At 39.0% G+C, this 14,005-nt stretch overlaps 1 protein-coding gene and 1 long non-coding RNA gene across 3 annotated transcripts; one reads left to right on the forward strand and one right to left on the reverse strand.

The window, feature by feature from the left end:
* Positions 1 to 541: 541 nt before the first annotated feature.
* On the reverse strand, positions 542 to 8,959 carry LOC133735535 (monooxygenase 2-like). The gene is made up of 7 exons (XM_062162938.1): positions 8,806 to 8,959; positions 8,532 to 8,678; positions 8,250 to 8,318; positions 7,790 to 7,955; positions 7,263 to 7,491; positions 6,759 to 6,983; positions 542 to 1,076 (listed from the first exon to the last, which is right to left on the reverse strand). The coding sequence occupies exons 1-7, from the start codon at positions 8,877 to 8,879 to the stop codon at positions 748 to 750; spliced, it is 1,239 nt and encodes a 412-aa protein (XP_062018922.1). The 5' UTR covers positions 8,880 to 8,959; the 3' UTR covers positions 542 to 747.
* LOC133735536 (uncharacterized) lies at positions 2,889 to 5,656 on the forward strand. Of its 2 annotated transcripts, XR_009859091.1 has the most exons (4): positions 2,889 to 3,441; positions 4,484 to 4,570; positions 4,754 to 4,804; positions 5,276 to 5,656. It is a non-coding gene; the product is annotated as an uncharacterized LOC133735536 (long non-coding RNA). The 2 variants fall into 2 exon arrangements; XR_009859090.1 differs by having other exon boundaries at positions 4,484 to 4,804.
* Positions 8,960 to 14,005: the final 5,046 nt, after the last annotated feature.

Below are 14,005 nucleotides of genomic sequence, written 5' to 3' on the forward strand. Positions count from 1 at the left end.
AATGATGATGGTGGCTGTGCTAGAGGCTGCTTTGGCCTGGAGTAGGTGGTTTCTACATGGGCCTGTTGGACTAGGGTTTTCCCCAAGTTCATGGGCTGGAGTTTGGGCTTGGGCTTTTATCTTAGTTTTTTATTTTTATTTTGGTAGAATTCCTTCTCTTTTTGGAAAGGAATTCGAAACTTCTCAAGTTTGAGATATGTCACCAAAAGTACCATCAGTATATATATGTGCACTTTGAATAAGTGTAGGGTAATTTTGGATGTGCTTCATTGCTTGCTAAAAATGTTGATTGCTTAGGTAACAAATATTTTTGACAACCCTACTGAGTGGGTCGTAATGTGTAATTTCACTAATCTATAAAAGAGTTCACATATTTTCTCAAATAAAAAAAAAATTGTAAAACACATGTATGCTTGGCCACTGCGCCAAGTAGGCAATTTTAAAATTGAGAAACTGAAACAAAAAAAATAAAATAAAAAACTCAGGTAGGTCTCAAGTCCGCCTCGTTCTAAGGTGGCTCTGGCCCTGTATCCTGGATACATTTAGAAATACTCTTTATTAATTATCAAACCCATACCGGAAAAACTCATCGTACTTCACTAAAGTCACTACCACTTAACCAAACTACGTACAATACCCATTTACCTAAGATCCCAAATAAGGATTGGGAGATGGGATTTATATTACCCTCTTTGCCATGCCTCGAGTAAACTTTCATAGGTCATTGCCACTTAATAATGTCCTCTATCAGATGCTGCTGAGCTTTCCACAATCAAAATCAGCCTTCTGTAGCAGCCACCTAGCTAGAATTGGAGCCAAATATTTGTTCAAGGTAGACATCATTTTACCTTCACTCCCTTGCATTAAAGCAACCATATAACCTGTACTAATCAGGTCAAAGCCTCTCCATCTCCTCTCATTGGCAAACTTATTCAACCCCATCTCAATTTTCTTATATTCCTCATTTCCTTGTTCACTTTTACCTTTCATTTCTTGCCTTGAGTTTTTCAGCAAGGCCTCACCAAGACATCTTGCCAACACAACACCGTCTTCTATTGCGGAGCAGCCTCCTTGCACTATGCCAAAAAATGCTTCAGACCATACTCCTCAGACGACAGAAGAGGTTTTTTCTGTTGTCTGATTTTTTTGAACGTCTTCAGACGACAGTTTTAACTATTTCTGTTGTCTAAATAGTGTCAAAATCAATACTAAATCAATTTTTTCAAGTTTGTTGTAATTTAGAAAACTCAAACAACAGAATTCTGTTGTCTGAGTAAATGAAGAAATTATTTCTTCTTGTGTGGACAAAAACCAATTTTTGGCTGAACTAAAACTTATCTATCTTTTAATAGACCTAGACCCGGCCCCGTGCTTTCCCACACTTGGTGAAAAAAAATCAGAAAACTCATTTTCCATCTCCCAAACCTAGCAGCACCTCTTCTTCGATGTTCTTCCACCCTCGTTGGTCTCTCATATCGGTCTACAAACCAACAACCAAAGCCGGGTCAAGTCAAGTTCTTCAAGGAAATAGAAATTGAAGCGTAGAGATGAGAGAAGACAGTACGAAGAGAGAGAAAGTAGATCTGGTTTCTCAATTCTCCATCTTCTACCTCCGAGCATCATCCGGCGACATCGCCACTACCAATGGACTCTTCGGCCTCCAATTAGTTGACCCAGGCTGCGTCATCCAACGATATCGAAAGTCAGCACCACATGCTTCCGACTGCGAGTCCGGATCTACACCCAACAGATATCATAGAATCGGGAGCGATTTGGGGATTTAGGGTTTCGAAATCGAAAGCGTCGTCGTTTTCGAAATGGCGTTGGGCAAGGTGAAGGAGCTCGTCTCGTCCAATCCGGTAGTCATCTTCAGGTTCTCTCTACCTCTTCATCTTCTTCTGTGTGTCTATATATATAGAATTGTCGATCGTTTTGAACCAATTTGGAAATTTGACAATGAGATTTTGTTTCGCAGCAACAAGTTTTGTCCTTACTGTGTTTGCGTGAAGCAGCTCTTCGTTCTAAAATTGGGAGTCCAGTACAAGGCCATTAAAATTGTCCTTACTGTGTTGTCGATCAGATACTTTCGTTTGTGTTCTGTATATCTAGTTATAGTTCTGTAATTTCTTTTCCTTTGTTTGGTTCCAAGACAGCAACTTTAGTCCATTTTTTGTAAGTGAGAAACCTGGAATGTAATGTCTGTCTTACTCTTAACATGGATCATACTTATATGTGAGCAGAGAAGATTATACTAGTTTGATGAGTTTTTAACTTTTGATTAGTTGTTAATCTTGTTTCTGTTTTGATGACTGCTGTTCTGCTGCAGATTTTGAAAATTAACAAGCACTCTGCTGCACTCCTCAATGGAAGACAAAGTCAGTTTGGTCGGGTTATTGGATCTCATGTTAAGGACGAATTGAAGAACTCAAATTGGTTTTGAACAGCAAACTGAATAGAAAAGGTAATTGGGAAATCCATATTTAGAGTTATGTGTTGTTGGTTAATTGTCCAGATTGTGATTTTGTTAATGATTTTGTGTTGTAAATTGCATACTTTGGATACCATTTTACCCCCACGTTTTGGTTAATGGTGACAGCAACCAAGTTTTATCTCACTAATCCTCCCAAACGTGTGTACCGAAAAGAAAATCCTGCTCACCGTGGGGTCAATATACTGTTGAAATGTCACCAATGTTAGAAAGTTCTATTGCCCCATTAAAGATTATCTTTCTTTTTCTTTCCTTTGCGGTGTTAACCGTGGACTCTCTCCCTCCCTCTCTCTGCCCTATTGTTTCTCCATCTCTCAAGTGTTGAAGAGAGCAGCAATCTCTTAAGGTAACATTATCCATATATTCATTTATTCACCATCACTACTTAACGCAATTACCCAATCGATCACTTTCTAATTTTCATTAACTATGTGGGGATACGGACTAGGGTCATCCCATTTGCAGAGAAGAGTTTTCAGGTTTGCACCGCTGTTCAAGTCGAAAGAACAACTCTCCTCTAAGTAAATTTTGTTGATTCTCCTCGTTTAGTTTATGGGTTTGGTGATTTGGATTGGATTCTACACTAAAGTTTCATATTCGAATTCAATTGGGTTACTTTAGCTTTTGTTCTTTGATTTCTGCTAATTTATGCAATTGGGTTATATAGCACAAGTTTGGCAATGCTTATGCTTTAAAGAAAGTCTGGAAAGGGGTGGAGCTAATAAGAGAGCGCTTGCTCAGATTTAGCTTGGGTGTTAGTTTGTTTAGTATGTTGGGGATGTTATAGTTAGGGAATTAGTATGTAATAGTTTGGGATAAAATGAGCAATGAGATTACTGTTTTCATGCTCCTTTTTAACTCTTGACATGATTTCAGGTGATAGAGGCTGATAATGTTATGGGCTCAAGTAGGGTTGATGAAGATGCTGAACCCATTTTACAATATGGACACAGGTAGAAGCCTGTTGCTTTCAATTTCTATAATTTAAGGTCTTCAGCTGATCCAAATTGGTAGAACTGTGTTGTTAGAAGTTGAGTCTCACTTTCAGCAGCTAACATTCGCTCTTTCCTCTTTTATGTTTTTGTAATGTTGTTTTTATTCTCTAGGTTGTGCTTATCACTTATTTCGTCTCTGTTTCTGTAAAATATATGTTGTTATTTGATGGTTGAGTTTGCTCTTTTTTTTATTTTTTATTTTTTTTATGTGCATGAGCTTATGCTATGGTTTTCTCTGGCCCTTTATTTATATACACATATACTATTCACACACACAATTGTAACTTGGCAGACTTGGAGACACTGAACTATGTAATCTGGATAGTGTTTTAAACTTGCAGAAATCACAAAGGTTTGCTGATATAATGCACGTGTGTTTCAAAATGACTCATTTACTTATTCTCGGCAAATGTTTTGGTCTCCATAACTTTTAAGTCTCTATAAGTTTGAATTATATCCTTTCACTGTTTTATTTATCATTTGTTTCTCATCCTGTGTAGTTGTTTGAATGTTTCTTCAGTTGAATTGTATCATCGCAAAATAGGATAATCCTTTGTTTTAATCAAAGAATAGAGAATCCGGGGATGAATCAAAGATATCTTTTATGAGAGTTGTGAACAGAAAAGATTTAGTTATATTTATTTGCTTCCCCAAAAGTAGACAAATACAGTATATCTGTATATGGTATTCATCATTCATAAAATTTCTCAATGTATGAGAACTGTACATAAAATTTTTTAACGGCAATTGACATACCACAGAAATAGCTTTTTATTCATTAGACGTCTGTGTATAAACTGTATTAATTGTTTCTCTATGCTAACTGGAACTTGCATGTATTAATTGCCTTTGATGGGTCGATCGTTTATCACAAGGTCTTACTCTCAGTAAATTTGTACCAAGAACTATATTTAAAATGTGAAATGACTTATTGCTTCCCCCACTATAGTTTGTTTTAGTAGTCTCTATTCTCTGACAATGTGTAGGTTTGTCTTTGCAGCATTTCTAGGAAAAGAGGTTTATCATGAGCTAAATTTGATGGTTTAATGGGTTTGAGCTGTTAAACAGGCAGTACAATCTTTGCAAAGTAAGGTTCTTAAGTGGTTTATGTCATATATTCTACAGACTTTGCTGACTTCTTTGTATGTCATATATCAAACCATTTAGGGGTTCAGAAAGGTTTACTGAGATGGTTCAAAGGATATCATTTGTTTTAAAGTTTGTGAGCTGTGTAACATTCTTTATATTGTTTTCATTTTATGTGATGTAGTTGTCCATTGAGGAGTAGAGGAGAACGCAGACATCATGCCTAGAATTAAAGGTCTTTGCAGAATTTTCTTTTCTCATTAAGTGGTTTGATTAGAATTACTGTTATTGTATATTAATTAGAATTTTTTTTTAATTTGAAATATTGTCTGTCACTATTTTTCACATTGGTGGGTGTATTGTATATATACAATAAATACATCAGATTGCTTTTTAGTTGTGGGACCCATGCTCTAAGTGTCTGTATATATATATCTCCACTAGTGGAATTAACAAATTGGGTATCAAGTTTCAGAATTATGGTAAAAAAATGGTCATGGTTGAAGGTCTATGGTTTTAAATTTCTGGTTGGCTCTCCCTTTGATACGCATATCCAAATAGAAATTTGATTATTTGCCTTGGTTATAATGGACTTGCTGCATTTGCTTCTCAAATTTAATGAACCTTATTATGTCCAAATCTGAAATATGCCTATAATATGAAATCTGATTGCATCATAATAACTTGCTGCATTTGCTTGTTTCAGTGGGAAAGGAAATCAAATCTTGCTTACACACATAAGGATATTGATGTGGTTCGAGCTGAATGGGCAAATCATGTTATGAAGTTCTAACTTTGGTTCTGTTTAAGGTAGATGAGTAGCATCAGGAACTGCTTTTGTGCATTTATATATAACTGATGGAAAGTGTTGATGAACCTAAATTATGCATGCAGTTGCTTTGCCTAGCTACTCTTTCTTTACCTTATAGGTTTTTGACTTAGTGCAATATTAGGTAAATGATCGAGATCGATAAGATGGTTTTTTGGTTCTCTTGATCATTATGTAACTGTTGGCTAGGTTTAGAGTTGGAACTATGGATTGTATTTTGGATGATGTTGATGCAATGAAACGTAGCCATCATTTTCAATGCAGATTTTAGTCCAATTTTATGGTTTTGATGATTGTAAATGACTGATGTTGAAATGGTTGAAAGGCAACATATATATGCAGGTTTATGTTGTATCAAGAAAATAGAAACAACATAAACAAATGATCATCTGTTGTTTCTATCAAGTTCAAACAACAGAAAAGTAGAGTTCAAAGAGCTCTCAAACAACAGAAGTAGGTGATTGATATGTTGTTTCTATCACGTTCAAACAACAGAAAAGTAGAGTTCAAATAGCTCTCAGACAACAGAAGTAGGTGTTGATATGTTGTTTCTATCACGTTCAAACAACAGAAAAGTAGAGTTCAAATAGCTCTCAAACAACAGAAGTAGGTGTTGATATGTTGTTTCTAGCACGTTCAAACAACAGAAAAGTAGAGGTCAAATAGCTCTCAGACAACAGAAGTAGGTGTTGATATGTTGTTTCTACCAACTTCAAACAACAGAACATAACTAAAACAATGGTTGAAAGTGCAAACAAACAACAGAAAAATGAGATTGAATACTACTTCAGACAACAGAAATTTGAGTAAGACTATACTCTAAGTGACATTCAAACAACATAAAAAAACTAAAACTGTAGTTGGAAACCAAATCTAACCACAAGAATCAAAATTATCTGTAGTCCAAACAAATCTCAAACAACATAACTCATGGTATAAATGTTGTTGCATACGAAATCAGTCAACATATAACTGTCATTGTTCTTCAAATCAGACGACAGAAGCATCAACTAAGCTTAATATTGGTTCAATCAAACGACAGAAACAACAAAAACTCCGTCATCTTACATTAACTACATCGACAGTTATTTTTTGAATCTGTTGATCAAGTGAATTTCCAACAACATTAATATGTAGTGGTATAGTGTTTCAGACGACAGATAGACTCCGATTCTTCAATATTAGGTACTTCAGACGACAGAACTTAAACTGAATCTGTCGTCTGAGTAGCTTATAAACGACGGAGAATATCTGTCGTCTGAATGGCTTAGAGACGGCAGCCACTTAGACAACAGATTTTTACTTCATCAGACGACAGATATGGTCTGTCGTCTGAAGCATTTTTTGGCATAGTGTTGGCCAAGGTCCGGGGTCATAGGATGGAGCGCATCTCCAGCTACACAAACATTGCCTTTGCTAATATTTCCCCAAAGAAGCTCCCATGGATGCCTAAATCTCAAAGGAGAGGAAACAAAAGCATCCAATTCAGTGTTTTTAATTACAGCTTTTATTTCATCAGGTATATTTCCCAGCTTGCTCAACATAAATTGCTTCATCTCAGCTGGGTTCTTCTCTAGCTCTTTCTCTACAAGAAATGAAAAGAACATAAGTGACATTTGGGGTTGAAAGTGAACAAGCATACTTTATCGAGTAAGACATTAGTATACAATTTTTCACTGTGCTATTTTTCTTGTGATTGAACGCTGAGAACCAATGCTGAAGCATTTGGAAAGAAAGGTATATGGTTGCATGTGCTACTTTTTTTGTTTTGTTTTGTTTTTGTTTTTTCCCTTTTTTTTCAGCATAACTATGTATATTACTTACTAGACTACAAAATGCCCCAAAATTGGTGTGAAAAGCTCACCTTGGTTGGTTGGAGTCCAAGTGAAGAACCAATAAACTGTTTTATCGTCACAAGGGATGGCACCAGATCTAACACCATTGCCAAAGAACTGCATGAAGTTGGGATCAAACCCATGACTGTTCTTGTAGTTCGCACGACCTCTTATACCATGTCTCCCTGTAAAGGCCGGTGGCTTGAAGCCCAGCCATTTCGCCACCACAGAGTTCACTCCATCACACCCAACCAAGACCTAATCAAGCACATTAATGTTGATAAGCATTGGATCAAAATCTTAACTGCATTTAAAGGTGAGCTGTTCCTTTGTACCCTTTTTAATGAAAAAGAAAAAAGAGGTACACCAAAGCAGGAGGGGCATAGACCTAATTGGAGGAGTATACCAAATACTGAAAGAGAGACATGTTTTAATAGTTGTACGTAGCTAGCTAGATACTACGTACTCTTTGAATGATAGAAATTGAATAGGTATTAAAATTAGTTTTAGTTGCTTATGATGCAAATGAAATGTAATTAGTTAATACAAGACTGACCTTGGCCTTGAGGATGGTTCCATCAGCAAGATGCAGCAGCTTAAAGTAGCCTGATTCCTCAATGGAAACCACCTTGGAGGAGAACCTGATTGTGCCACTAGGAAGTTCATTTGCAAGGGCTTCCAACAACAACTTCCTCTGCACGCAACGAACTTCATGGTCTCCTCTGCACATCATGTAGTGTACAGTCGGGTTATCTGATTGAGCGTACTTGATTAATTGAATGTCAATGCAAGCAAACAATATGATTTCCAGACGTACTAGTCTAATATTAGGCATTACTGAATACTTGATTAGAAACTATAATGATTGATTTGTTACTAATGATTTTCTATATAGGTCAGTTGGGGGTTGCAAAGTTTATATAAAAGTGAGATGCCGCAACCTGAAGAATACAGTAAGTCAGTGAAGAAGGTAGTTAAGACTTAAGAGTGTTAGACTAGTCTAGTGGGACACTTACTGTTTTCCCTTGTCCTTCAGTGACATCTCAAACACTGGAAGCCCAGAAACTGTTGAGTAAGTAACATTCCTGGATTCAGAAAACCACGTATGTCATATAGATCAACTGCAACTACTAGGAAAATAGAAAACTAGCCAAAAATATATTGCAGAAAGAGATAAACATTCAAAGATATGATAGCAATACTTGATTATGTCACATTGTCCACTATCAACCACACACTGAAGAAAGTAGTATAAGCTTCTCAAATTAACAATTTGACAACATAATATGTTAAATTACCTATGAAGTGTCTCGTGTTGTCTCCGAAGAGATTCCCCAATTCCAATGGCATCCAAGGCCTTCCAGGCATTTGTCCATGTTGAGAATGCAAATCCAGTCGTCCTCAAACTCTCTGATGTTTCCAACACTAAGCTCCGAATTCCCAGCCTGCACCAAAACTTCAATTAATTTAGCCTTCCGTAAGTATGAACAGAACTAGCTAGCATGTGCACATTCATGAACAAGACACTCTGTGTTTCTATGTAAGTGTGAGTTAGTGAGTGAGAGAGAGAACCTGTGAAGTCCTAAGGAAGTTGTAAGGCCAGCAATTCCAGCTCCAACAATCACAATTTCTTCTACTACTTCCATTGAAACTTGAATAAGCTGAGGCTTGTTTGGGTTTTCACTTTTCTGTGGAAACCGATCACAGAACAAAGCTAGATATATAATTATATCTAACAACAATCACGAGATGACGGCAATTGGATAGTGTAGATACAAACAATTATGATGACGACTGGGATGACGAGCATACTACATTAACACTCATAGGTGACTACTAGAGCAACAACCAATGTTCATCTGAATTATGCCGCCCTTAATTTATTATTCTTCTCTAGTGGTTAAGTTAAACTTAATTGATCAGTTTAAGCTTAATTAAACCTTCATTATGTTACCAGATACTTTGTATTAGAAGAAGCCATTTATTATTTTATTTTTATTTGTTAGCAATAGCAGACATGTTTGAGTACTAAGTATTTGTAGGACTCATAGGTATACAATAAACAAAGTCATTTTCCTCTTTGGCGTGAATGCATAATCATTTTCTTGATTGGCAAACTTTACAGAAGATGCCAAGTTAACTTGGTCTTTTCTTTTCATTACTTTACTTCAGAAAAGAGTTTGTTCAATAATTTTAGTTGTTATGCGGTTTACTATTGATCTTTCCGGACACGCCCATCCCTGGTGGTTCAACTATCAACATTCATACATATCAAGTTAGAGGATCTACTAAATCATGCATGTTTGGCCTAGACTGGTTTGAATTATGTTTGATACTAATGACAGAAAATAAGAACTCTTGGTGGAGTCCAAGCACAACCAATTCCATACATAAAAGAAAAGAAAAATTTTATCTTGACCAATCATGGTCGTGAAACTCGTGATAAGAGAGATAGACATGTAGTTGTATACAACTTGTCAAAATTTAATGAAATTCAACCACCAACAATGGTCGCACTCGCACTTTAAGTGATTCTTTGTAGTTTCTAGAACAGTCTTAAATCCTTGAAGTAAAACATATCTAGATCAAACCACAACTACATGCACAATACCCCATATCGCCACACTAGCACAATCTACCACTCCACTTGGTGGTAAAACAAGCATTTCATAAATCTCATTTCTGTACACAACATCACAACAATTCTGCTAACTATAGCACTGCACACAGACTACACAAGAATTCAGAATCCTGTCCTCAAACAGTAATATTCATACTATGAAAGTTATAAAAACTTATTGGAATTTAAGATTACTTTGAAATTTGGTGGAGAATGGAGTCTAAGGGGCTTACAAAATCAAGAATTCCAGAATTTTAAAGCATGAATCATTGCATATCTAAGATACCAATAGAAAGTAATGCAAGTGGTGCTGAGCTTCCCACAATCAAAATCAGCCTATTTCAACAGCAACTTGGGGATTAAAGGCCCCAGAAATCTGTTCAACAAGGTCATCAACTTTCCTTAGCTCCCCTGCATAAAACCTGTAAAACTACAAAGACAGATTTACTGGAGAGATGATTTGTATATTGATCTGTAGCACATATATACAATACTACAGCTTGATTCTAGTGATACAAAAAGGAAGCTATTCTAGCCCTATTAATGTCTAATAATATGGAATCAATGTGATGATACAGAGTGAATGTTGACAGCTATACAAGATGCTAATTTAGCTCACTTTCCAACACTCCCCCTCAAGTTGGAGAGTGGATATCCTGCACACCCAACTTGCGAATCATAAGCTCAAAGTCCTCCTTGCCAAGAGCTTTAGTTAGAACATCAGCCAGTTGATTTTTAGAACTCACAAATCGTGTCTCCACTGCACCATCTTGAATCTTATCCCTGATATAGTGACAATCCATTTCTATATGCCTTGTACGTTCATGAAACACTGGATTTGCTGCTATATGTAAAGCAGCCTTGTTGTCACAATAGAGCAATGCCGTTTCCTGGTGTAAAATCCCCAAGTCTTGAAGCAAATAACGTAGCCAAGTTAATTCACAGCAAGCTCCTGTCATAGCACGATACTCTGCTTCAGCTGAAGAAAGAGAGACTGTTTTCTGACGTTTTGACTTCCATGAGATTAAAGAAGGCCCTAGGAACACACAATACCCTGTAGTAGACCTTCTTGTAAGTGGACATCCTGCCCAATCTGAGTCAGAAAAGGCTCGTAGCCGAAGATCACTATTTGAGGAAAAGAACAAGCCTTGACCAAGAGCTGACTTGAGGTAGCGTACCACTCGCAAAGCTGTCTCCCAATGAGCTTTTCGAGGCTGATGCATAAACCTGCTTAATATATGAACAGGATATGTAATGTCTGGCCTTGACACTGTGAGATAAATCAATCTTCCAACCAAACGCCTATACTTCTCTGGATCTTTGAGTAACTCAGTCTTATCTGACAACTTTAATCCACGTTCCATGGGTGTGTCAACAGGAGCAGCACCCAATAACCCTGCATCTTTTATAATTTCTAAGGCATACTTGCGCTGACAAATAAATATCCCTTTCTTGGATGCTGAAACCTCAATGCCACGAAAATACTTTAAGCTGCCAAGATCTTTCAAACGGAATGTTTTATGCAAAAATTTCTTGACATCAGCTATACTCACAGGATCATTGCCAGTAATTAATATATCATCAACATATATCAATAAGACTGTAAAAGACTTGCCTTGCCTTCTGGTAAAAAGAGAGTAGTCTGCTTTGGATTGCACAAAACCAGCAGACCGAATAACTTCTGAAAATCTAGAAAACCACTGCCTTGAAGCCTGTTTCAGACCGTACAAGGATTTATGCAAACGACAAACCAAATGCTCCTCCCCCTGTCTTCGGAGCCCAAGCGGTGGAGACATATAAATTTCTTCATCCAGGTTGCCATGGAGAAAGGCATTGTTGACATCGAGTTGAGAAAAAGACCAACCACGAGACGCAGCTAAGGCAAGGAGACAACGGACAGTAACAATTTTAGCAGTAGGAGAGAAGGTGTCCTGGTAGTCAATACCGGCCAATTGCGTGAAGCATTTGGCCACCAACCTGGCCTTGTAACGTTCAACCGAACCATCAGACTGGAGCTTGACCTTGTAAACCCACCTACAACCAATGGGGATCTTCCCAGGGGGCAGCGTGGTAAGGGTCCAGGTACCGTTGGCCTGCAAAGCCTCCAATTCGGATCGCATGGCATCCCTCCATTCCGGAACAATAGCCGCCTCAGAATAAGAGGTCGGTTCATGGACGGCACTGAGCTGAGCAACAAAAGAGGAGTAGGCAGGAGTGTAGCGATGATAAGAGACATAATTAGCCAATGGATACCGCGTACCTTTGGTAGGACCTGGCTTGAAGGAGGGCGATTGGTAAGCGCAAGCATTAGACTGAGGCTTGGAGAAGTCAATATCGGCGAACCGAGCAGGTGGCGCAATGGAGCGTGTGGAGCGACGGAGCGGTGGAGGGCCGGGAGAAGGCGGGTGGGAAATAGCTTCGGGTGGAGGTGAGGGAGGAGGAGATGGAGAAGATGGTGGGGATGGAGACCAGCCTGGCACCGGAGAGGACAGAGGGGTAGGAACAGGGGTGGAGAAGGACGAAGGAGGTGGGACAAGGGGTGGGGGGGCTGGTGGCCTGGGTCGCCTGGAATATTGACGAAAGGGTGGTGGGGCTGCTGGCCGGACGGGAGGAGGCGGAGGCGGAGGCGATAAAGAGGAAGCGCCAAGATCGGCGTCTATGGCAGGACTGGTAGGCGGAGAAGAAGAAGGACGCGTGGGAGTGACCTGGGAGACAAGATCGGTGTCTATGGAATTAGTGAGAAGTGGAATTGGGCCTGGGTCATGGGCCAATGGAGCAGAAGGAAGAGTGGGCTGAGTGGAGGCATAAGGAAACACATCTTCATGAAATTTAACATCTCGACTGGTAAAATTTTTTTTAGTCGATAAGTTAAACAATTTGAAGGCCTTTTGGCCCACCGGGTAACCAATGAAAATGGAAGGAATTGCTCGGGTGTCAAATTTATGAGTAGGATGCACATTTGTGGCATAAGCTAAGCATCCAAAAACCCGAAGATGAGAAAAAGAAGGGGGTTTTGAGTAAAGAAGCTCAAAAGGAGTTTTGTAAGAAAGTATGGGTGAGGGCAATCGATTGATTATGTGGACGGCAGTGAGAACACACTCCCCCCAAAATTGTGGAGGAAGATGAGTTGGAAGGAGTGGTAATGGAAGGTCTGGTTCGTTCCGTCGCTAGTGCCACCAAATAGTATAGCCCATCACGTTCTTTACCCAAACCAATCGTCCTCTTCGTAGCCAGATCCTGCAAAACACACCAATAAGGATAGAACGTTACTGAACAATTCAGACCTCTTGTCAAGCGGCTAACCGACATTAAATCAACTTTGAACTTTGGCACAAACAGCACATTATGTATATAATATTCGGTACTCAGAGGCAAAGAACCTGTGGCTTCAATATGCACTTTTTCTCCACTAGGTAGCAAAACAGGCGGTAATGCACAAGTTTTATTTTTATTCAACAATTTAGAGCACGAAGTAATATGATCTGTCGCCCCGCTATCAATTATCCAATTGCGGGAATTGACTCTAGACAAACCTGGCTGCGTTACTGCGTTTGCTTTGGAACTCGAGTCAGTATTTGGATTGGGCTTTTGGGCTTGTTGGAGAGCAGCTAAAAACTGTTTGAATTGGGCCTCAGATAAAGTAACGGCTGGTCCATTCTCCTCTTCTACGATGCATGTCGCACTAACGTGGTTAGCAAAAGGAGAGGGCGCGATTGGTGTGGCAGTGTGGTTCTTGGGGAAATTTCCCAATCCTTGCTTTGCTTTGGGATGACCTGGAGGAAAACCAATCAAGTGAAAACATGTTTGGACCCAATGTCCTGGATCACCACAATAGGAACAGTGCGGCCTTCCCCTTCCTCGACCTGAACCAAAACGCGCGGTGAAGCCGCGTTCTGCATCTCGACCGGTCTGAAATCGGTCACCACGACCGCCTTTGCTGCCGATCTGGTTCGGCCGGCCGCCACTTCGAACAGCCATGGCAGCGGCACTTGAAATGGAATCCGCTGCTGCAATAAATCGTTGCTTTTCTTCTTGGGCAACGGCAGCATATGCTTGTCTGACACTTGGAAGGGGATTCATCAAGAGGATTTGACCGCGGGTTGCACTGTAAGTCTCATTTAATCCCATCAAGAATTGCATGAGCTTTTGTTG

Source organism: Rosa rugosa, chromosome 3 (assembly GCF_958449725.1).
Source record: "Rosa rugosa chromosome 3, drRosRugo1.1, whole genome shotgun sequence".
NCBI classification, from domain to species: Eukaryota; Viridiplantae; Streptophyta; class Magnoliopsida; order Rosales; family Rosaceae; genus Rosa; species Rosa rugosa.

Coding starts and splice junctions, on each gene's coding strand:
- LOC133735535 (XM_062162938.1), bottom strand. CDS start 8,879: ATGGAAGTAGTAGAAGAAATTGTGATTGTTGGAGCTGGAATTGCTGGC. Junction 8,679..8,805: donor ACTTCCTTAGGACTTCACAG/GTTCTCTCTCTC, acceptor GTTTTGGTGCAG/GCTGGGAATTCGGAGCTTAG. Junction 8,319..8,531: donor CAACACGAGACACTTCATAG/GTAATTTAACAT, acceptor TTCTGAATCCAG/GAATGTTACTTACTCAACAG.